Genomic DNA, 25,136 nt, shown 5'->3' on the forward strand with positions numbered 1-25,136 from the left:
TCTCTCTCTCTCTCTCTCTCTTCTGTCTCTCTCTGTCTCTGTCTCTGTCACACACACACACACATTCACACACAAACACAGACAGAGAGTATGAATCCTACATCCTAGAGTTTCTCACCCCTCACCCCTCTATCTGACAGTTTATCTTTGTAGAAACTCATGGCTCCATGTTAAGTCTCTAGAATGAGGAACACAACCGCACATTCTTTATCTACTAACCAACTACCTGAGCCCTTGGTCAAAGCCCAGCTGTGTGAGGCATGAATTTCAACCTCATGTTCTCATTTGCTCTTCTTCATTCAGGTGGCCACCCACACACTCCCTGGACACATCTTTGCCTAGCTATTGCTTCAAGAGGATATGACACACAGAAACAACAGCACTGTGCTCACCATTACCAGAGCACCCAAGGAAAACAAGCCACACCTTTGGAAATGCTCAAGACAAACACACAGGAAAATTTATAATATAAGAAAAGGGGGTTGCAGAATGAAGAATAAAATTTGCATGTCAATGTCTCTTCCTTCTGCTCTGAAACATTGACAGCTCATGTTGCCAGACTAGAAAGATGTATCTCCATTCATGTTTCACTGTGGCAAGGTCACTGGCAGCTTCAGCCACGGAACAATCTCTTTGGCCATACCTCTAATATTCGATTCTTAGAGAAGGCACTCATAACAAAAATCCTGGTCATGTGTTTTTAACCTGGTTCTTGAACTTACGTCATTTACATTGATAATTGTATTTTAATATAATTAGTTTCCTTTGTAATCTCAAATATTTTGTTTTATACATAACCATCATTTTGAGAAGATGATGATGGGTTCCACAGGACTTCCAAAGGGGTCCATAACACAAACAAAAAAGTTAAGAACCCCATACTCCAGTATGAGAAGCATCATCAAAAGAGGAATGAGGGATAAAAGTGATAACAGATTAGGGAGGTGGATGGATGACTGAGAGTAATAAATGGGCTTTTTCTTAGGCTGTCTTTCCTTTCATATATCAAGTAGAGATGAAATGGAAGGACTACTGGCCCGAGAAACAGAAAACATGGGTTTTAGTCCTGGCTCTGCCACTAATGAGCTTTGTGGTCGTGGGGAAGTCACATCTGTCTGAATCAGAATTTCCTATCTGTAAAAAAATAGAGTTTAGGATTAAATGGCTCTATGGTGACTTCCATCCCTAAAAGTCAATGCCTTTGAGAATGCCTGTCATCACAATTGTGAAGAGAAAATATATTTAATTTGAAGTAGAATATCTATTAGATAAATATACTGGAGACAGTGGTATTTAGAAGGAAAGGTATTGAATTTATAGTCAGAGGACCTAGGTTCAAATTCTAACTGCCACTCACCATCTATGTCACCTTGGGCAAGTCATGTAACTGCTCTAGAGCTCAGTTTACTCCTTTGCAAAAGAAAAAGGTTGGATTAGATGACCTCTAAGGTCCCTTTAAGTTTTAAATTTATGGTCTTAGGATCCTATAAGGAAGAACATGATTTTCCAGGTGACAAAACATAGGTATGGGTTATTCACAGAATATAGAGTCTGTCTCTGGAGATAAAGGAGAAATGACAAAATAAAACCTTTATTGGGAAAATAAAAGAACATAGCAAAGGTTTAAAAAAAGAAAGAAAAGCCTGCTGCATGCTGGTTTGCTTCCCAGAGGACTTTGTTAGGGAGACTCAATGAAGCAGAAATGTTTGGATTTTGCATAGATAGGAACCAGCCTAAGGGGAAATGTTTTACTGTAAGGCCATGGCCAAGGCCAGGACCCCTGAAAAAGATGTGAAGTCAGCAAGTTTATCTCTAGTCCGCCCTACCTTCCCACCATATCCATCTTTCTAATATTTCTTTTTCTTCCTTTTTTTTTTTCTGAGAGGCAGTGAAGTGGCTTACTGGAATGGAGACTTACTATGTCTGTTTAATAAAATTCAAGTGTGATCTCAGATACTTACTAATTATGTGACCCTAGGCAAGGTGCTTAATCCCTATTTGCCTCAGTTTGCTTCTCTGTAAAATGAGGACTAAAATAGTACATACCTCGAAGAGTTGTTGTGCGATTCAGATGAGATCATAATTATAAAATACTTAGCACATTTCCTGGCATAGAGTAAGTTCTATTTAAATGTTAGCTCTTATTGTTGTTTGCTCAAGTTCCTAGTGTCCTTATGCTTCTCACACCTTTGCCTGACAGAAAGGAAAGTGGCACAATAAACTCATCCACACAATACATTAGTCATTTAAGATCTAGTCCTTCTTAGTGTTTTTACATTCTAAGTGTTTAGTGTCTACATTCTAAGAGGACTAGATAGAAAAAGCCGTGATTTAGTCAAAGGAATGAATGTCTAATAAAGGATTTTCAGAAGGGGAGAGGTAACATTCTGGTAGAAGGGAGTTCCTTCAAATCTCATCACACTGGTTATCCAGTCCTTTTCAACAGTAAAGGTACTTTTCAAATTTGTTATTTCCATGGATGATACTGAATATAGAAGGGTATACATGGCTACCTCTATTATGAGAAAATGGGTTTGACACAAATCCCACAAAACTTAGTGGGAAAAGTAGTATCCTGGGAGATCATATTATGCATATTCTAGAAACAAAGTTGGGAAAAAGGAAAGTGTCAATACCAAGGATATTAGAAAATCATCCTGTGGCCCAGAGCAATTTATGTGCTTCCTAATTAGACACAAAGAAAACATCAAAAATCACAGTAGCATTTCCTCTCAGACAGCATGGGTTCTATCATCCCCCAGAAAACATTGGATATGCTTCAGTGAAATGGATGGCCAACAAATAAAAATCAAAATTTAAATCTTAACCCATGCAGGGAAAACCAGCCCTAGTCCTCCATTAATTCTACCACCACACCCCCATGAGTGCTCTGATTATCATTTTCATGGGCCAACATGTACAGAAATACTATCAGAAGCAACAGTGGGGTTCCAGCTCCTTATTAACACAAGTGCATTATCATCTGGTCCCTTTCAGTCAGAAAAAATAATAGCCTTTTTTTCAAAAGAAAAGTTTAGGGTCTTGTATGGTGACGTGGACCAAGGGAGATAGGAGTGACCCATTATACTTTATACCACCAAAATATTGCATTTTAACTCTAAAAAACAAAGAGGCCTTTTGAACACAAGTAAGGTGAGGAGTAAGAAAGGAGAATTTAGGCAGGCTTACAGTGAGAGAGGATCCCTCTGATTGCTCTGACAACCAGGTTACAAAGATCTCATCTGCATTTTTCTTACCATTCATTTCACCACTAGGCATTGCCTGACCTTAATCAAGCCAACTAACCAAACTTATCTTCTATTGTATTTCAATTTGGATTTTTGGTTCCAGGCAGATTGGTCTTTTCCTATTCTCTATACATACTCATTTACACCTTTGTACATTAGCCCATAATGAAAATCTTTCTTCCTTCCTCTCTTCCATTCCCACAAATCCATGATCCAGATGGGAAAAAAATACCAATACATATATGTATATATCTCAGGTTGAAAGAAATTTAAAGATCATCTAACTATTATAATCCAAAGCAAAGCACTCCCCTTTGATCTTTGACCCCTGGTTTAAACCAAGCTTCCGGCTTATCTCCTTTGTGTCAACTTCTTTGGCTACCTAAGGTCACACAGATCTCTTTTTCCTATAACTTTAAATGTACTTACTATTTGTTCTGTAGAATTCAAAATCTATTACATGTCGTCTTATCACTCTCTAATTATTATATATTATCATATATCATGATGTTATATATTATGTTATATAAAATTATATATTATTGTAATAACATGGTATATTAGGAACTATCAATTATAATATAATTATATATTATACTATATTATATTATCTCATAATTTTCATGCACACACATATATGTTGTCCTCAACAAGACTTCAAGCTTCTCAAAGGTCAGCACTATTTCCCAAACTATTGTATCTCCCACAATAACAACAATTATATTATTTTTCTTTTTAATATGCATTTATGATCTGATTTCTCAACCATCAAGTTGATACAAGTTCCCTGTATTGCATCTTCCATATTCTTTTCTGCCTAACCCATAATTCTTAAAAAATCTTTATTGATGATGAGCATACAGGAGGTTTGGTAAATACTTGGTCATTTCTCTTGACTTCTAACAGCCACACAAGGATGCAATGATATTTCCCATCTTCTAGAATATGCCATAGCTATAAGTGTTGAGATAAAGAGAGAGAAAGAGGTCTCAACTTACGGAACGTTCTCAGTAATGCTCATCAAGACATGACAACATATATCCCATATAAGATCCCTGGCAGCCTCATGTAAGAGGTTTTCCCATTAAATAAATGCTCCGCTGAAAAGGTTATATTTACACAACTCATTAGGACACTTTTTTATGTTTTTGACACTCATTAGACTCATAATCGTCCGATGAAGCTATTCTATAACAAGAGCTAAACATTCCATTCTAAAAGATGAATAATAATTAGCTACTGCTCGGCATTTTGCTCCTTAGCAGGTCTAATTTTAGAGCATAATTAATCCTCCTGAAGCTGCATAAGATAAGTGAAATATTTATGCAGCTGCGTTAATTCATGTATTTACTCCTAGGGAGACATTCAGAATTGGACACAGCTTTCTGAGAAGATTATCTTAAGACGCCCCCTGTACCAACATCATTTCCTTTCCTATGTGCCTGTCTCCAGCTGCCTTCCAGATGTGGAGCCAAGACATCACCTACCACAAGAAAATTCCAAGACCCATTCTCTGGGCCTACATGCATAAAGCACCTATTTGAACAAAAGCAATAATGAATTACTCTGCTTTCCATATTCTATGAATACAGTGAGTCAGATTTTGGTCTTTCTCAATACTTACGCTCTTCATCTTCCTTCTTTTCCATAATGGACTACTACTTTTTTTGCTGCTCAACAACCCTAAGGGTTTAGTTGACATCATTCCGAGGACAGTGGATAAAACACGGTGGTAGTTGTTCAGTTTTGAAGCTACTTGTAGAATCTTCTTCACTGGAAGACTTTGTAAGAATTGGACAGACAACTTCATTCTTATGCAATTTGGATAAAGAACTTTTTTGGAAATAGGATTAAATTATTCTTCCTCATTTCTTTTCGTACACAAGGACTCTGGAAAGTCAAGCATGTTTTCCTTATCAGCTTTCACAGGGAGAAAAGCTTAAGGATTTCAATGAGATGGGACCTATCAAAAGGTCACACAAGAAGGGTGACTTAGAATTTGATTTGGGGCAGAGGAAATGGACAATCATGAATGGATCAAATCCCTAGTAGCTTCTAGACATACTTTGAAGAATCTTTTAAAGACAAGTAACCTATGGCAGCTAGTTAAACACATAGTCTACTTTATGGGTTAAGTATTTTTAGAATTTCTGCCATGAAAATTTAGTGCATGAGCCTGGTATGTAGAGGTGGGAGGAAAAGTTAAAAAAAGAGTTATCCAAGCAGCTGAACTACAGAGGATAGGATATTTATTTAGACTCTGATGCTAGGTTGAACTACTAACTATATCAGAGACCTCAGTCATGGAAGAAATCTCCAATATGATCCAAAGGAGAGGAGATGGGAAATGCAACCTCAAGCCTTTACTCAAGAGATCTTGAGAAGGAAGGAGCCTTAAAGATTATCTATTTCTCGTTTTAGATTATTTACATTTAGCCTATATATTCTCATTTTATAAATGAGGAAACTGAGAATCAGAGAGGGGAAACTATTTGTCTGACATCTCTGTTTAAAATGGGAGAAGGGCATTGGTTTCTCCTCTTCCTTCATACACATGCCTCTCATGTTTCTTTTGAAATATTAGGTAATCTTAGAGTTGGAGTTTCAGTTTAGAGATAATTGAGTCTAATCTCATTTTATTGATGAAAGAGTTTAAGGCATAAGAGGTTATGTGGCACTAGTTCAGTTATTCAAGTGCTAGTTAGTAGCAGAAACTGGACTGGAATTCAGCTCTCCTCATTTCCAATTCAGAACTCTTTCTACTACACCACTGTACCTTTCAGGTTTTTTTCATTTTTTTGAGGAAAAAAAAAAGATATCCTATCAAGACCTTCAGAGACTCACTAGGAAGTCAATTAAAAACAGCTAAAGAAGCCAAAGAAGCATACAACAAAGGTAGGTATAGGCCATTCCCTACCATCACCAACAAACTGAAGGAGGGCCAGGTCGATCTGCCTCTTCCATGGGGAGCCTTTCTGGAGAGCGATGCCATACCCAGTGGTAGCAAAGATATAGCCACTCCCAATTGTCACCAGTTTGCAGCCTTCATCTCTCCCAGCCTTGTAATTCAGCACTGCGGCATCATAGATGAAGGCATCCAACTTCCTGAAATGAAAAGGGAACAAGTTGATAACATGAACCACCAGGCTGCCATCTCTGGTCCTTGATGCTTGGACCCTATTGAGTGTCATCCCAAGTCTTTGATACTGGAGATGATGACTCACAGGCTCTGAATTTCTAAGTCATAAAACGATCTATTTTTAATGAGAAGATAGAAGCCAGAGACTTTGCTTTCCAACTTACAAAAGGCAGCTAAATAAAGACATAAAAGATCCACATATTCAAACTAGTAAATAGCCAAGTCTGCTGGCTTGTTAAATGCATGTCCTTAACAATCAAAATAGCAGTGAATGACTTTCTATTTCAGAAAGTTGAAATGGTAATAAATATGCAATTAGATGCAATAGAATGGAGGGGGGGTGAAGGGAACTAAATGAGAGGCATGTAAAAGAGTTAAGGGAAACAAAGTCAGAGTCTTCTGATTTCTCAGTCTTTTCTTCACATCAATGTCTTCCCTTCCCCTTCTTTTGACAATAAAAAAAACAATAGAGAAAGACTGAATAATGGAAGTAATGGAGAGATGGCACAGAACACCACATTCTGTCAGAAGCAGCTGCAAAGACATTCTCTTTGGAAGACAGCTCTTTGGAAGAACTGTAGCTATAGGCTTCTTATTTTTTCTAGAAATTCAAGGGGAACTGGTATCAGAGTCAAGGGTAATTGGGGAGAGTATAGGGATATATGACTATAGGTCTCTATCCTAAAGCCCCAGGAGTAATATCTTGGCTCAAACTGAGAAAGAGATCATTCCAGACTATAGGTAATCAAGAGCAGTATGAAAGCAACTCAGAAAAGTGGGAAGAAGGAGTTATTTATGGCTGGGTATTAAGGACGCTAGAATCAAATGGGACTGGGACTGCTAAAGGACATAGAAATCTATGACCAAAGAATGCAGGAGAAAATTTTCCTATATAACTGTAAATCCATGATCAGAGTAGTAAAAGATGATTTTCTAAGAAGGCAGAGAAATGTTGGATTCAGTGGAGAGCACGTGGGACTCAGAGACAGGAGCCCTATGTTCTTCTGATGTCCTGACTCTGAGAGTTGTCCTTTGTCCTTTATTCTCAAAGAGGACCAGGACATCAGAAAGGTGATGCCATGACTTAGAAGTGAATTGGATTTAAATGAAGGAGGGCTGTGTAAAGTCGCCAGCCTCACTTTGTCCTCCAGAGTTTCCTGAGTCCAGTTGCAAGATATAGACCAAGATGATTGGAAATGTTCCCCATTCCCAACTCTATAACTACTAACTAGCTGTGTGACCTTCAGCAGACCATATTACTTCTTATTCCTTCAATTTCTTCATTTATAAAATGAGAGGATTGGACTAAATTACCTCTAAACTGAACCTCTAACTCTAAAGATTATAATACTTGAAAAGAAATATGAGTGGCATGTGTATGAGGGGAGAGGAGAAACCAATGCCCCCTCCCATTTTTTAAAAGAGATGTGAATCAAATATCTGCACTCAGTCTTTCATCTCTGGAAATACCTGTGCCCTTAGGATCAAACTCCTGATTGATGACTTCCTTCCCAATACCATCATTTCATGGGAGGCCCTAGCTATATCCACTCCATTCCTAGATCAGTTTTCTGTACCTTTTTTACCTCATTTTTTTCAGTTCCCTTTTATGTGTTGTGTGTGGTTCTCTATTAGAACATAAGCTCCTTTAATGCAGAGACTGTTTTATGTCTTTGCATTTGTATTATTTATAGTAAGTACTTAATAAATGTTTTATCTGTCTATCTAGGGTCTTAAACCTTTCCTCTGCCTCTTAATCTATGCAACATGATGGAATCTGGCAGAATGAAAAATAAACTTTTGTAATGAATATCTGAAAATAGGTTCTGGTTTAAGCTAGCAGTTGAATTTGATGTTTTCAGAACTAACATAGATTTTTGAAAATCAGAACATCATTCCCTGACAACCTGTCTTTCGTTGATTATCAGTCAGAGGAACAGGAAGAATAAGATGTTTTCCTGGGAAATATGTGAAGATTCAAAAAAGCACAAAGCCAGTAAGGATTAGGAGGTGATTCTAGAGGAAACTGTCATTTCTGGTCCAAAAAATTATAGTCATGTCATAGGATGTGTAATGCAACAGCAATACTTATGCATAAGAGTAGGGATGACAACTCCAGACTTAAGCTTCCCATTTTTGCTTTCCCTGATAACATTGTTCTATATAGGAAATATTAAAGATGGACAAGCAAAGTACTTATGTGATATCACAGAGCTATTACCCCAGTTTTCTGAGCCCACCAAATAACAACAGAGTATTTGTGCCTATAAGTTATGACTATAAGGGAATGCAACCTATTCATTCAAATGAATGTCCTCCCTTTTAGATTAGTTATTTTGGAAAGCCATGTGCTTATTTAACAGATGCTATCATTGATTCAAACATTTATAACTTGACTTTGGGAAAGGTCCTGTTCTAGACCCTTAAGAAATATTTAATAACTATTCATAGGACTATTCATAGAATCATAGATTTAGAGCTTGAAGGGCCATCAGATATTGTATGATTATCATACCGTGTTTCCCCGATAATAAGACACTGTCTTATTTTTTTTGGACAGAAAAACACCAGAGGGCTTATTTTCAGGGGAGGGTTTATTTTAATGAACATTGACAGCAATTTTAATAAACAGGTAAATGTGAACAAAAAAATGTACCTTTATTCAATAAGCAAATCACTGGGGAAGAACAGGATGACGCGCTCACTGCTGCAGCTCTGATTGGATGCAGCTCGGAGCGCAGTGTGCGTTTCACAGGGGGGGACAGTGCATACAGAGGGTACTGTAATGTAGCATGTAGCGCAGGGGATCACCTTCACTACAGTAGCAATCGCAATAGGGCTTATTTTCGGGGGAGGGCTTATTTTATAGGAATCTTACACAGTAAGGGGAGGGCTTATTTTTGGGATAGGTCTTATTATCGGGGAAACACGGTATCATGGATTCAAAACTGGAAAGGAATTCAAAGGCTGCATTTTATCCCACTCCCCCACATAGGTTAGGCGAGTTTTTCCCTATAATGGTACCAAGGCATTTCTCAAGACTCCAATGGCTCAAGAGACTAAGGGCTAGATGAAAAAGCAACCAGGGCCAAGGGATGAGGAAGCATCTTAAAGGTTTGTCTAACAGATCATGATAGGTAATCAAGCAAAGGAACTTCATTCAACTGAAACAACTCAAAATGTCTTCAATGTCTACACTTGTTCAGTATCTTTCTCCTTCTATGGCTAAGGAAATCTCAATGACTTATGAGAGTCTCACTTTTTCCAATATTGGAGTCACATTGAAGTCAATGTTTCATTATTGGAGTGAAGCCCAGAGGAAAACACACAAGTCATTTAGTATGACATCTTTATTTTACAGATGAAGACAATGAGATTCAGAAAGCATAAGTGTCCTGCCTGATTTCACAAAGATAGGAAGGGAGTCAAGAGGTGAATATAGATCCTCTGACTCTGAATTCAGTACTCTTTTTACTATACACAAAATCAAGATCATAGGATCACAGATTTAAAATTACTATATAGTTCAATCATCTCATTTTACAGATGAAGAAACTGAGACCCACAGAAATTAATTCCATGGTCACACAAGTAGTAAGTGTGAGAAGTAGGGCTGAAATTCAGGTCTTCTGAATCTTGAGTCATGGCTTGTCTCTCTGCCTTCATCTCTCTGATGTCTGGGATGAAGGAATTAAGGCCTAGAAAACTGAAATAACTTGCTAAAGTCACATAGTTAGTAAGTCCCAGTGTCTGGATTTGAATCCAATTTCTTCACAGCCTATAGCTCATTTTTGAATTTCTGAAGTGGTCTCAAATCTTCATTCCTTAAGGGAGATTTTAAGTTTTGGAAAGAATCAAAATATTTTGGAGTCAAGTTTGAGGAATATGCTGAGGAGAGGGGGTCAAGCTGGGAAATGTTATGTTGAGCGATTAATGACGCATAGCTACAATAAAATGACACTAACTTTGTTGTGTTGTTTAATAAACCAACATTGATATCAGTTTTCTCCAAAGAAGCATCCAAACTATTTTAAACAATGACAGGGGCATTATCATGAGTGCACTGTCTCACAAGGTGAGGCTCTGTAAAGGACAACAAGTCTCCTTTGGATGGTTTAGATTTGGTATGTTTATTATAGAAGCAGTGCAATCAGATCACATTCCTACTCATACAGGGATGGAAAGGTTCATTTGATCTAAACTCATCTGACTAATGAGGAGCTCAAACTTATAGTAGCAGTGACAACTGACCAATGTCCCATAGTATATAGCTAGTATGAGAGCCTGGGTCTTCTGATGCCCACCTTCATATCCTTTCCATTACAGTGTGTTGTCTCTTCAAATAAGGAACAAAAAAACTTTCCCAGGATTTTAACATTACCTATTCTGGGAAAATAAACATAGACAACTATGGAGAAAACTCTGCAAGATAAGGATATGATTTTATTGTTACTTTATCACTTGGGTTTTCCCCAAAGCTCCTGTAGCATAACTGTAAGAATTACTAAATATATTAGAGAGGTCACTATTTTCTCCTCCCAGGACTCCAAACTCAAAACAGAAATCAGAATTGCCCTGTTCACTACCACCCATCTAATTCCTTTCAGGTCCCTGAGTACAGGTGAGAAAAATGATGGAGGGCACAGATTTGTTACTTACATTTTCAAAGGGCATCACAATAAGTGAGCATAGGTTGGTGGGAGAAGACAAACCACAGGTTAGATCTAAGCTTCCTCATCCATATTCTAAACTTGGATTTTTCACTGAAACAAATGAGTTGTTCATGTATAGGTGCCAAAATTACTCAACAGAACCAAAAGCATTCCAAAGAGACAGCATGGTAGAATCAATCCACCATCCAACAAACATTTATAAGCACCTACCATGTAATAAGAACTGCATTTTGTGCTAGGGATAGAAAGACAGAAAAATGAAGAAGAAAAAAATCCCTGTCCTAAAGGAACCTACAGATCAGTCAGAGGAGATAATATGTTTAGCTGTAGATCTACACAAAAGAGATCCAAGGTGATGTGGAGGAAAGGAAGTGAGAGAGGAATTAGTATTTGGAGCATTAGAAAAGGCTTTATGTAGAAGGTAGAGCTTGAGTCTAGCCTTAAAGGAAACTAGGGATTCTAAAAATACAGAGGTGAAAACGAAGCATATTTCAGGCAGAGGCGACAGCCATGGATTGTTGTACATGAAGAAATCCAAAAGGCCAATTTGGCTGAACCACAGTATGCATAGAGGAAAGGAATGTGCAATGAGATTAGAAAGGTAGCATAGGGCCAGACTTTAAATGACAAACAAAGGCATTTTATTATTATATTATCATTTTGTTATTGTTTACATTTTGTCCTGGAACTAATAAGGAGTAACTAGAGTTTATTGGGCAGGCTAAGTATCAGGAAATGTGAGAAATTGGCCTCAAATCTTGGGGCCTCATTTTATTCCTTGGTCAACTGATGGAATTGGTCTAGATCAGAACTTCTTATCCTTTTTTGCATCATGAACCCCTTTGGTAGTCTTGTGAAATCTATGGAACCCTTTGTTCAAAATCATGGCTTTCTACATATATTTATATTTGAAGAATATAGTTTTCAGTTAAAGGTCAATGAAAATAGAGATGTCACTTTTTTTTACTCATCCAAGTTCAGAGATCCATTAAAATCTATCCGTTGCCTTCTTAGGTATTTGTGGAAGCCAGATTAAGGACTCCATTCCAGATTTCTCCCAGGTATAATACTCTATAATTTTTCTTTGTGCATGTGTCTCTGAGCTTCTATCTAAGGAGGAGTAACTGAACAGGACCAGTTGAGTCAAAGTCAATAGTCCACTATTTTGGTTATCTTTCTGAGACTTCAATAAGATTGAAATATGGGAAGGGCCAGCCTGGTCTGACTAACCTGCACCCTTCCCTAGAAGATTTACATTATTTCATGATCCTAAGTAATCTGTAAGATAATTTTTCCCATATATGTTCTCTGGAATTAAATATACTCTTCAATCATCATAGATCCCAATTCTCCAATTCAATTCAATTCATTGAGTATTCATTAAGTATTTTCTATGAACATGGCCTTGTACAAGGTCTGGGGATAGAAAGACAATATAAAAAACTGTCCCTGACCTCAGAGAGCTTATATTCTACTGAAGAGATACAGCATTTATAAATAAATAAAATATAAATTAATATTAAAAAACAAATAAATAAAATTTTTAATTTAATGATTTAAATAAATTAAAAAAAAATAAACACAGCACTCCTTTAGCAGACTTTTTGGCTTATATTGCCTCTCTGCCAGAGGAAAGAGAAGCAACCTGCCATCAGAAGACCAATTTGAACCAAAACATTTGGGGGCTTTAAGCAGTGATTGCCTGTGACACCGAGATGTATTCGGCTGTGACTCTGTAATTGGCAAGAATGGGTTTTGGAACAACAAGAAGATTAAATGTAGGCACTAGGGGAAGGAGCCACTTTGAACTAATGCACAGTCAATCACAGCTAGGAGAACTTACTAATCGAGCCCCCCTGCTTATCTTTCTTTGCCTGGACTCGTTTTCTCCAACTATTAGGAAGAAGGCTATTCCTGTCTGAACTTTTATTGCTCTGTCTGCACTTCACATGAGGTCATCAGCCTGAGCTGAGCTCAGCTGTCACAGGCTCAGTGGCTTCACCCACCAGCACAGGTGGGGCCTAATTTCAAAGCCCGAGGATCTCAAGATCCTGACAATGATCTTGTCACAAACTTGGCCTAGGGTAGCTAGTTCCCCCTTTTTTCTCTGCTTCCATATTTACAAAGGACTTTGCCTTCCCACCTTGGCGGGGGGCGAGGGAGGGGGGGAACTTTCCAAATATCCCTGCATAAAACTACCTTTTGAGTATCAGAAAAAAATTTGAGGTCAAATTCTCAGGCTTGATGGAGGATGTATCAACTAGCAAACAAACATTGTGTTTCTTTGAGGGTGAGGTAAGCAAGACCTCTGATTCCTTCTCCTTCTCATTACTGATTCTCAGAGAAATCACAGGATTTATCAATTCATAAGCTGAGGCAGAAGGAGCCTTAGGAGTTATGCAGTCCAACTCTCCCTCCCCATTTAAGAGATAGGAAACTGAGGCACAGAGAAGTAAAGTGAATTTCCATTGGTTCCACAAAGGACAGAGCTGAGATTTGAACTTAGGTTCACTAATTCCTAACTCCAGCACATCCTGTTCTCTTTCATGATGCTTCCTAAATGATTCAGAATAAGAAGAAAATGTCCTCCTCTCTTAAAACTTCCAAAGAAACAAGTAGAGGGAAAATGCCACATTCTAATATATAATTACTGCCAACCTGATTTGGCAGCCTTTTATGCTGCCATAGTTATTTGGGGGACAGGGATGTAGGACCTGACTGTCCTCTTTGTTTCAGTCAGTTTGGCTTTCTTGTACTATTATAGTTATGCCACAGATGTATACATAGCATCATAGATTTAGAGCTAGAAACTCAAGAAATTTCTTCTTTTTTTCCTTTTGGTCAGGCAATTGGGGTTAAGTGACTTGCCCAAGGTCACATGGCTAGTAAGTGTGTCGAGTGTCTGAGACCGGATTTGAACCCAAGTACCCTGACTCCAGGGCCACTGCTCTATTCACTGCACCACCTAGATGCCCCTAAGAAATTTATTCTTTTTTTTTTAAAGCAATCAGGGTTAAGTAACTTGCTCAAGGTTACACAGCCAGGTGTTTCTGGGTGGGTGCTAAGTGTCTGAGCCCAGATTCGATCCCCAGGTAATCCCGACACTGGAGCTGGTGCTCTTACTCGCTGCATTACCTGGGATTTGAACCCAAGTACCCTGACTCCAGGGTCACTGCTCTATTCACTGCACCACCTAGATGCCCCTAGAAATTTATTCTAATGCTCTCATTATAGAGGTGAGGAAATTGAGTCTTAGACAGGTAAAGTGATTTATCCAAGAACACAAATATCTTATTTCTCTACCTATGTATGTATTTATTGATAACTGACATTTACATAGTACTTCAACGTTTATGAATCACTTTATAGACAGTCCCTCATTGGGTCCTCATTACTATCTTGTGAGACAGGTGCTATTATTATCCCCATTTTGCAGATGAGGAAAGGGAAGTCTAGAGAGGTTATGTGATCTTGCTTTAGGTCAGACAGGTCAAAAGTGGAAGAGCTAAGCTCTGAAATCACATGCCTGCAACTACAGGTTAGTCAATGTCCAAAGTAGAACACTTTATCTACTGTGCCATGAGTTGGCATTGGCATTCAAACATGGGATTCAGATTAAGAATCCAGTACTTGTTCTACTAAATGGGGCTTTCTCTCATTCCAAGTCTTAAGAGCTCCCAATTAGGAAGATTTCCTGCCCAAAATCCCAGCATCACAAGGCAGTATTTCTTATAGTTTGGGTGATCAGTTACTACACATTACCTGTTTATAATTTTCCTTTCCTTTCATCATGTCCTTATGCATGTTTTAGTTCTCTCTCTAGGGGTCTCAGTGCATTTAAAGGCTAATTATATAGTTAAAGTTAATTATTCATTCATTAACATTCAAGGAGACTTCAACAAGGAACCTTCCTTTACACTGACTTGTTCTGATGAGTTAATAAAATCAGAGCCGTGTGAGTGTGGTGTGTGTGACTCTATTTAAACCATTATAGAAAAATGAACAAAACAACTCTTTGATAATTAATGAATGCATTTTTTTTAGCCTGTCAAAACTACCTTGGGAAAAGGAGTCCAGAAATGTCAGGAATATAGCCATCATGATGCATGTGACCCACAGTATACAGAACAAATGATACTAATGTAAGTCTATGTGAAGTAGGAATCTGGGGACTTCATTACTAGAAATGTGTACTCTGAGACCCCCAAAGGATGAAATATGTGACAGCCCTTGCTGTTGGAGAAGACCATGATAAAGTAATTAAGGTAGAGTAGGCTGAGCATTGATTCTGGAGTTAAAGGACCTGGGTTCAAATTTTGTTTTTGCCTGTTACTACCTGTGTGACCTTAAGCATGTCACTCAAGAAAGGAAAGTGGAGGGAGCAACCAAGCATTAATTAAATACCTCTATGTGTCGGTCACTGTGCTAATAGCTTTACAAAGTTCCTTGGGTCTTCAGTTACTCATTTGTAAAATGAAGGGTTTGGACAATATGGCCTCTGGAGTATCTTCCAGGTCACATTGGTACTCTTCTGATACTTTGATAGGGAAAGATCTAGACCAGATTAAAGTGACCTGAAAGGATGTAATTCAGGCCCCACTTGCTAGGAAAAATTTATTCAAAGGGAGATTTTAACTCAATACATCAATAAGTAACATGACATAAGTAAACATAGTGATGGATAGAGTACCAGACTTGGATTAAGGAAAATCTGGGTTCAAATCTAGTCTCTGTCATATATAAGATATGTGACAACAGACAAATAACTTAAATTTTCTGTGTACCTGGGCAACTGTCTACTAGGAGTAATGGCTAAGGGAAAAAAAATGGTGACGTACATTTGTAGAGGGAATTTCTACATTAATACAGTCACATGTCTGATTTTTTTTAAAAAAAAATTGCTACCAAGAGGAATCATAGAATTTTGAATCATGAAGGAACATTAGGGATCACATAATCTAGCTCTCCCATCTTAAAGATGAAAAGCAAAACAAAACAAAACAACACTGACACCAACAATGCAAGAGCAGCTTGGCCAAGGTCGCACAACTAGGCAGTGGTATAACTGGGTCTGGGTCTAATGACCCTCAAGACAGTGGCTAATGTTCTTTTCCCCATACTCCTAATGATATAGGGAATATTGAATATCTACTGCACAAATCTGATGTATGGGTCTACGTAGACTGTACACACCTTGAGTGTAAAAATCACACGTAACTGCTACTTGAGATCAATAAAGATGATCATGATAAAAACAGTGTTTATAAAATGCTCCAGAGTTTTTAAAGTCCTTTACATGCATTATCTCATTTGATCCTCATAAAACCCTGTAATATACATGCTATTAGTACCTTCATTTTACAGATAAAAAACTGAGATTTAAATAGGTTAAGTGACTTGCCCAGGGTAATACAACTAATAACTTTCTGAGACAGGATTTAAACTCAGGTCTTCCTAACTCCAAAGCTATCAGTCACATCCACTATGCCACATAGTTGCATCTAAAAACCGATGATGAATATAATGCAGTGCCTTATCCACTATGCAACCAAGCTGCCTCCATCAATGAATCACTCAATGAACAAGCATTATTAGACACTTGCTGTGTGCCAGACATTTGGTTATACAGTGGGATGCAAATATAAGAAACAGTCCAGGCTCACAAGGAATATGCATTCTAGTGAGGAAGATAACCAGGAGATAGGTATGTATGGGATAAATATGAAAAGAAGTAATATGAAACCGTTAAATAAAAAAATAGTTTGGGAGGGAGGGCAAAAGTTGAAGGAATCAGAAAAGGCTTCATGTAGTAGGTGGCTTTTGAGGTGTACCTTAAGGGAAGAAAATGATTCTAGGAGGTCAGTGTGAGTAGGGAGCACATTCCAGGCATGGGATGCAAAACCACAGATTTGAGAGATAAATTGTAGGGTATGATGAAGAGAGAGGTCAATTTGGCTGGTTTGAGGAACACAGGAAGGGAAGCGATATCCAAAAGACTGAAAAGATAGGTTGGGGTGAGGTTGTAAAGGGGTTTAAAAGTTAAAAAGTGTATATTTAATCTTAGAGGCAATAGGGAGACACAGGAGTTGATTGAGTAGGGGAGTGACATGATAAAGTATATATTTAGGGAAAATTAGTTTGATAACAATGTGAAGGATGGAATGAAGGTAAGAAAGATGAATGAAGCATGAAGACTATTCTAGTAATCCAGGCAAGATGAGAAGACATCCTGAACTAAGATTTTAGCTGTGTTTTTGGGGATAAGGGACAAGATGCCTAAGATGTGATGAATATATAAATATCAAAATTTGATAACTAATTGGATATGTGAGGCAAGGAAGAATGAGGAGTTCAGAATGTCATGGTTAAAAACCTGGGAGATTCTAAGAACGGTGGCTCCTTACATAGCAATAGGGACATTTGTTAGAGGGATAGGTTTGTTGAGAAAGGTAACAAATTCTTATTTTGGACAAGTTGCGTTTGCAATGTATAAAGGTCATTTCTTATTGTCTAATAGGCAATTGGTTATGTGGAACTGAAGCTTAGAGAGGTCCTATAGTATATAGTATATGATGTATGGGTATTCTCATAATATAAGTGATATATAATAAATGAAAACAGATAATGATAATGATAATATTGACATGACTGGTCCCATAACAAGTCTGAATAAATAAATATAGAAAGCAAAGAAATTGTGTTACATCTGAGGGTGAACCAGAAGGATATTTCAAAGCAGAATGAAAAATCTAAATCAAGATGGTTAGCCAAAAGGAAGAAAAAATCAGAAACAATAATGGCACAGTAGTTCTACAAATAGCTTGTTATTGTTAGTTCTGTTGAAGTTTAAGGGGTGGATCAAAGATGGAATAGAACTGCATTCATGGTGGGTGGAATGGTGATAATAGATAATGGATAGAATTTGGATGACTTAACACTCATTTTGTTTTTTGCTTCTCTATCAACAATTAGAAAGCACAGATTGAGAAAGGCTACTAGGAAGATGAAGCAGAAGATAAGTAGGGAAACAATAAGAAAGCCCTTAAATACTTGATGGATTCAAGTCATGAAGAACAAAGTACACATCTCAGTAGGTATCATTGCTGAGCTACTATCAGTGATTTTTTAAGGACTGTGGTGAATTGCAGAAGAATCACAGAACTGAAGAAAGATAAACATTATTCTAATTTTTGAAAAAGGAAAAAAAAGTAGAATATATGAAACATTAAGGCACTGAGTTTGACTTTTTTTCTGCCAAAAATTCTAGAATTTATTATTGAAAGGTTAATCAGCAATCATCTAGAACAGAGGTTAGCAAACTACAGTAGTCCAATAGAATTTGGTCTGTGGCCTGTTTTTGTATGAACCTAAGAATGTTTTTTTTACATCAAAACGATAAAAAAAAATGGCTTAAAAATTGTAAAAACAGTTCTTAGATCAGGCACAAAATAGGCAGTGGCCTGGATTTGGCCAGTAGGTCATAGTTTCCTGACCCCTGATGTAAAAAAATGAAATTGAGATCACAGAAAGGCAGCCTAGCTTCATCAGTGCCAACCTAATCTATTTTTATGGTGTTCAAAGGAAATCAGGAAAGTGCTGTAGTTATAATTTTTAGTTATAATTCCTGTGTTCATCAGAACAGCCAAATTGACCTCTCTGTTCATCATACTCTAGAATTTATCTCCAAAATCTGTGGTTTTGCATCCCATGCCTGGAATGTGCTCCCTCCTCACCCTGATCTCCTAGAATCATTTTCTTCCCTCAAGGTACACCTCAAATAAGTTCAATAAAACAGCTTTTAAAGTTTTATGATATCATTACTGACAAGATGGAGAGGTATAGTTTACAGACCAGTACAGTTTGGAAGATTTGTAAAAGGTTTAATAGCAAGACTCCATAGTCATTGATAGTTTGCTATTAACATGGAATAGTTAACTCTATAAGCATTTATTATGTGCCATGTATGGTGCTAAATGCTGGAAGTACAAAGAAAAGGCAAGAAACAGTCTTTTTCCTCAGAGGACTTACATTCAAATCGAGGAGACAAATATACATATATAATAACACTGTATACAAGTTACCCGCAGAATGGATGGTTGACTGTAGCGGCAGGCACCCCAGCATCCCCAGGGTGGCTGCTCACACAGGTTCTTAGATCTGCTTTGTTAAAGGAAAGCAACTCAAAATGGGTTAACAAGCTTACTTTAATCAGTCAAATATGTATGGTTTACCTAGTTCAGGGGACAAAGGTCAGCACCCCGAACTTCAAAGTTTTATCAGACAGAATTATCAAGACAAAAACAGATCAAGTAGACAGATTTCCAAACTGTCCAACCATTAAATCCATACCAAACAACATCTGGGTTTCAAAGACCCGGGGCTCTGGACAACAGCTTTCCAGAGTTTCATCTGATCAAATCACAGAATACTTCTCAAAGTGAGCCCCAAAACAAAGCTACACATCAGGGCTTATATAGTCTTCTCCTGGCTCAGAGAATGTAACAACCTTATTGACTCACTGGCCAATCAAGAAGTATCTACTGAAAAACAAGCCTCCCACCCCAGGCTCCAGGTGCATTTTAGCCTAGGGGCAGGGAAGATCTTAAAAATTTGCATTTCCATTACATTGACATGGAAGAAGAATTCTGATGGTCTCTTTCAGGTTTTTTCATTGACCTTGTTCTGTTCAACATTTTTAAAGTCATTTTTTTTTACCTATACTTAAAGCCATAGATGGCATATTTATTAAATTTTCAGATGGTCCCAATTGGGATATATGCTGGATAATAGAGTCAAGTTCTAAAATAAAATCTTGCCAGGTTAGACCACCGAGCCAAGTCTAGTAAAATGAAATCTTATGGAGATAAATGCATTCAAATGATCAATTTTGTAAGAACAAGATAGGAGACCCATTTCCAAAGTGTGCATCAGAAAAGATTTCGGGGTGGGGGGGTGAAGATTTAGTGAACTATAAACTCAACATGAGTCAACAGTGTAACACCCCTCCCCCAGCCCTCTAAAAAAAAAAAAAACTAATGTATTCTTTGGCCACATTAAGATAGCTTACTGTCCATAGGTTGGAAGGAAGTTGCAATCTTCCCAAGGCCTGCCCTATCTGGAATATTCTGTCTGTCCATCTAGGAAATGAATGAGTAGGAGAACATACATAGAAAGACCACCAGGATGGAGAAGGGCCTAGGTAACCTGCTAAATATTTGCTGAAGGAAGTGGAAATGTTTAGCCTGGTGAAGACGTGATAATTATCTTCAAATATCCAAAAGGCTGATGTGTGGAAGAGAGATTATAATTCACTTTGTCTTAGAGTGAAGATCTAGAAACAAAGGGTGGAAGTTTCAGAGAGATCAATTTCAATTCTTTTATTCTATTTTTGTTTTCATCTAGACCTGTGATTTTATCAATATATAGAGGAATTCCATGTAGTACCTTGATAAAGTCTGAGATTTAAAGTTAGGAACACCTGGGTTCAGATCCAGCTTCTAATACATGGTAGCTGTGAGACCATAGGCAAGTCATTTAATCTCTCAGTGGTTCAGGAAACTCACTAAATCTATAAATTACAGATGTGTTGCCCATCTGGACTGGCAGAGAATTAGGTTTAAATCAAGAAAAAAATGTCTTCATGCTATGCAAAAGTAGAGCAGATATCCTCAGTAGGTACTGGGTTTCTCTTTGTTAGAGATCTTCAAAACAGTATGTAAGTTCTGTGAGGGCAAGGACCATATATTTTGAACATGGCATGTACCTATTTCATGCTTCTTGAAACGGATTGAATTAAAAGTCAGGATGGTCACTTGTCAGGCAAGTTTTAGAGAAGGTTCTTGGTCATATATGACTTGGAATAGATGGACTCCTGAGATCACTTCCAACTCTGAGGATTCCTGATTCTTTGAGTTAATTGAAAGCCTTTCAGTACTTCATTAACAATAACATGGAGAGGTGACTAGGTGGCACAGTGAATAGAGCACTGGCCCTAGAATGAGGAGGGCCTGAGTTCAAATCCAGCCTCAGGCACTTAACACAAAAACTAGCCATGTGACCTTGGGCAAGTCATTTAACCCCAATTGCCCCTCAACAAAAAAAGCAAAAAAAAATTTAATATAACATGGAAAATAAGTATATCCTTCATTTATGTAGCCTTTTCCCCCCAAATGTTTTTTTATATCTACTATATCATTCGATCCACTCAGCAATGGTATACAATAGGCAGGGCAGAAATTATTACCTCTTTATTACATCTCTTCTGAACAAATCCTAAGATTGAAGAGTATAGTTACACTAGAGTTGGTGGATACCTTGAGTCTTTTTGTAGAGAATAATAGAATATGTTGAATCATTTTGTCAGATGTGGAAAGATTAATCCATCTATGTATCCACTCCTCTATTTCTTCCTCAGTACTCATAAAATGGCTTCCTCTTAGCCCTGACTACCAGAGAGTTTAGGAGGAAACAACATGGATAAAGAACAAAATATGCACAAAATGAGTAATTTATACAATGACTAGAATAATGTAAAGAAAAATAACACTAGGGGCAGAAGCAAAATGGCAAAGTAGAAGCAGGAATATCCATGAGCTCCCGTACCAACCACCTCCAATACCTGTAAAATATGACTCTAAACAAATTTTAGAGCTACAGAACCCACAAAGTGACAGAGAGAAACAAATCTTCCACTAAAGTCAGTCTGGCAGGCTGACAGGAAGGGTCTATTGTACTGAGCTGGAAGCTGAGAAAAGTCCCACACACGGCCCAGACCCAGAGTGGCCCCGATCAGTAGTCCAAATAGCAGATGTCAGGAGAGTGAATCACCAGCAGCTGTGGCAGTTTCCAGACTTCTCAACCCATAAATGCCAAAGAGAAAGTAAAAAAAAAAAAAATGGTCAGTGGGGAACTCTGTTGGAACCAGGTAATGGAAGAACATGGTCCAGCCCCTGCCCCTAGGGTGAGAGGTGGTGGAGGCACAGTGGCTGCAGCTACTGCCCCATGGCTACCCCCTGGAGCCCATGACCTGCAGATCATAGGGGGACCAAGCAACCATTCAGAAATTAATCATTCTTGCTTTGACCTGCTTGTATCTGGGTTGCTGTCTTGGGTGGTGCTACTGGGGTGGGAAACACCAGTGAGCCAGAGCTTGTGGTGGCTGTAGAGAGTGTGCCTTCCTGAGACCTCTGATAACATTTGCAAAAATGCCACCAATTTGGGACAAAGGTCTCTGTACTCTGGAAGCAAAGTTCTAGCGTGGCAAAGAGCTCAAAAGTCAAGTAACTAGCTGGCAAGATGCGCAGGCTGAGGAAGCACAATCAGACCACAGAATCCTCTTTGGAGGCAAAAAGAATCAAAACATGGAACCAGAAAAAGTTAACAAATTCAAAACTTCTACATCAAAAGCTTTCAAGAAAAATATGAACTGTTTACAGGCTCAAAAAGGATTTTGAAAATCAAGTAAGAGATGTAGAGGAAAAATTGGGAAGAGAAATGAAAATGATGCAAGAAAATCATTGAAAGTGAATCAACAGCTTGCTAAAAGAGACCCAAAAAGATACTGATGAAAATAACACTTTAAAAAATAGTCTAACTCAAATGGCAAAAGAGCTTCAAAAAGCCAATGAGGAGAAGAAAACCTTAAAAAGCTGAATTTTCCAAATGGAAAAGGAATTTCAAAAACTCACTGCAGAGAATAATTCCTTCAAAATTAGATTGGAGCAAATGGAAGCTAATGACTTTATGAGAAAACAAGATACCATTAAATACATACAAACAAATGAAAAAACAGGTCATATGAAATATCTTGTTGGAAAAACCCTGATCTGGAAAATAGATCCAGAAGAGATAACTAAAAAATATTGGTCTACCTGAAAGCCATGATCAAAAAAAGAGCCTAGAAATCATCCTTCAAGAAATTCTCAAGGAAAATTGCCCTGATATTCTAGAACCAGAGGACAAAATAGAAATTGAAAGAATTCACCAATAAGTTATTGAATAAGATCCCAAAAATAAAACTCCTAGGAATATCATAGGCAAATTCCAAAGCTCCTAGGTCAAGAAGAAAATATTACAAGCTGTCAGGAAGAAACAATTTGAATATTGTGGAAACACAATCAGGATAACACAGGACCTGGCAGCTTCCACACTGAGGGCTTTGAATATGATATTCTGGAGGTCAAAGGAGCTAGGATTAAAACCAAGAATCCCCTACCTAGCAAAATTGAGTATAATGTTTTAGAGGAAAATATGGTCATTCAATGAAATAGAGGACTTTCAAGTATTCTTAATGAAAAAACCAGAGCTGAACAGAAAATCTGACTTTCAAATACAAGATGTATGAGAAGGTAAACAGGAAAAAGAAATCATAAGGAACTTATGAAGGTTGAATAATTTACATTCCTCTATGGAAAAATGATAATTGTAACTCATGAGACTTTTCTCAGTAAGAAGATACTTGAAGGGAATATATAGGAGGGTATATGTGTGTATAAATACATATGTGAGTGTGCGTATATATGTGTACATGTATACATAGACAGAGGGCACAGGATCAGTTGAATAGGAAGGGATGATATCTAAAAATAAAATTAAGAGGTGAGAGAGGAATATAATGAGAGAAGGAGAAAGGGAGAAATAGAATAGGATAAATTTTTTCACATAAAAGAGGCAAGAGAAAACTGTTACAATGGAGGGGAAGAGAAGGAACGTGAAAGGGAATGGGTCAACCTTACTCTCATTGAATTTGTCTTAAGGAGGGAATAACATACACACTTAATTGGGTATCTTACCCTACAGTAAAGTAGGGGGAAGGGGATAAGAGAAGAGATGACAGAAGGGAGGGCAGATTGGGGGATAGGATAGTTAGAAGCACACACTTTTGAAAAGGGACAGCATCAAAGTAGAAAATATAATATAAATGAGGGATGGGATAGCATGGACAGGAATATAGTTAGTCCTTCACATTATATCTACTGTGGAAATATTTTGTGTAACTACACATTTTCCACCTATATTGGGTTTATTATCTTTCCAGTGGGGGTGGATGAGGAGGGAAAAAGGGAAAGAATTTGGAAATCAAAGTTTTAAAAACAAATGTTAAAAAAAATTGTTTTTTTACATGCAACTGGGAAATAAGATATACAGGCACTGAGGTATAGAAATCCATCTTGCCCGACTAGAAAGTTAGAGGGATGATGGCGGATGATGTAAGAGAAAGCAGATTGCGGAAAGGGGTATCCAGTAGGCTTCGGGGAGAGGGGTAGGGGAAAGCTGGGGAGAAAATTTGTAACTCAAAATCGTGTGGAAATGAATATTGACAACTAAAAATAAACAAATAACGAACTGAAAATTTTTAAAATTTAAAAAAAAGAAAATAACACTAAAAGACTTTGGAACTCTGATTAATGCCTTAACCAAGCATGGCTCCAAAGGTCTGATTCTGAAGGAGGTAGACTATATATATTTTCTGGCATACCTGATGCGATGCTATATCTTAGTTAATAGGTACTTAGAATATTTCCTAAAAATAGTGATTCGGGGGGGGGTTATTATGAAGAAATAGTTTTATATATATACATATATCTTCATATGCATATTTTTATACACATACACATACATGTATATACATGTGTGTATGTGCGTGCATATATATCCATTTGAAAGAGAATCAATAACGCATTTTAAAAATAGTAGCTAGGGTCAGAAAATGAAGTCTTAAGATTAGAAACCAAAGTACCCTGGCACCTCTCATTCTATATTTCCATAGGTGAGGGAAAATGACAAATTTTAAGTGACAGAAGAGAGAAGTCTGTTTGAAACTGAAATTGACATTCATCTCACAATGTAAATAGAGCTGCACACACCAATTCACTTGAGTCCCTTGATGGTCTATCACAGCAAAGATTCAGGGCAAAGAGTTCTTTCTTCTCAGACATTAAGAGAAATGCCTGCTACCAATTAAGCAAGAAATTGACAAGAGAAACCTTTGAGCCTAGCCATTCAATATCATGAAAAATTCAGCACCCAGATCAATGGAAATTCATTTATAACTTTTGTATGATAGAGAACAGCTCT

At 37.6% G+C, this 25,136-nt stretch overlaps 1 protein-coding gene across 3 annotated transcripts in view; it reads right to left on the minus strand.

Moving 5' to 3' along the window:
• The window catches only part of GRIN2A (glutamate ionotropic receptor NMDA type subunit 2A), a 500,965-nt gene that overhangs the window by 30,901 nt on the left and 444,928 nt on the right, over positions 1 to 25,136 (minus strand). For all 3 annotated transcript variants that reach the window (XM_069085705.1, XM_069085697.1, XM_069085690.1), the window contains exon 11: positions 6,166 to 6,353. In XM_069085705.1, coding sequence (XP_068941806.1) covers positions 6,166 to 6,353 — 188 coding nt within the window. The remainder of the gene's footprint in view (positions 1 to 6,165; positions 6,354 to 25,136) is intronic.

Source organism: Petaurus breviceps, unplaced genomic scaffold, assembly GCF_028583685.1.
Source record: "Petaurus breviceps papuanus isolate PSGF00001 unplaced genomic scaffold, PetGlider_PUasm1.0 118, whole genome shotgun sequence".
Taxonomy (NCBI): domain Eukaryota; kingdom Metazoa; phylum Chordata; class Mammalia; order Diprotodontia; family Petauridae; genus Petaurus; species Petaurus breviceps.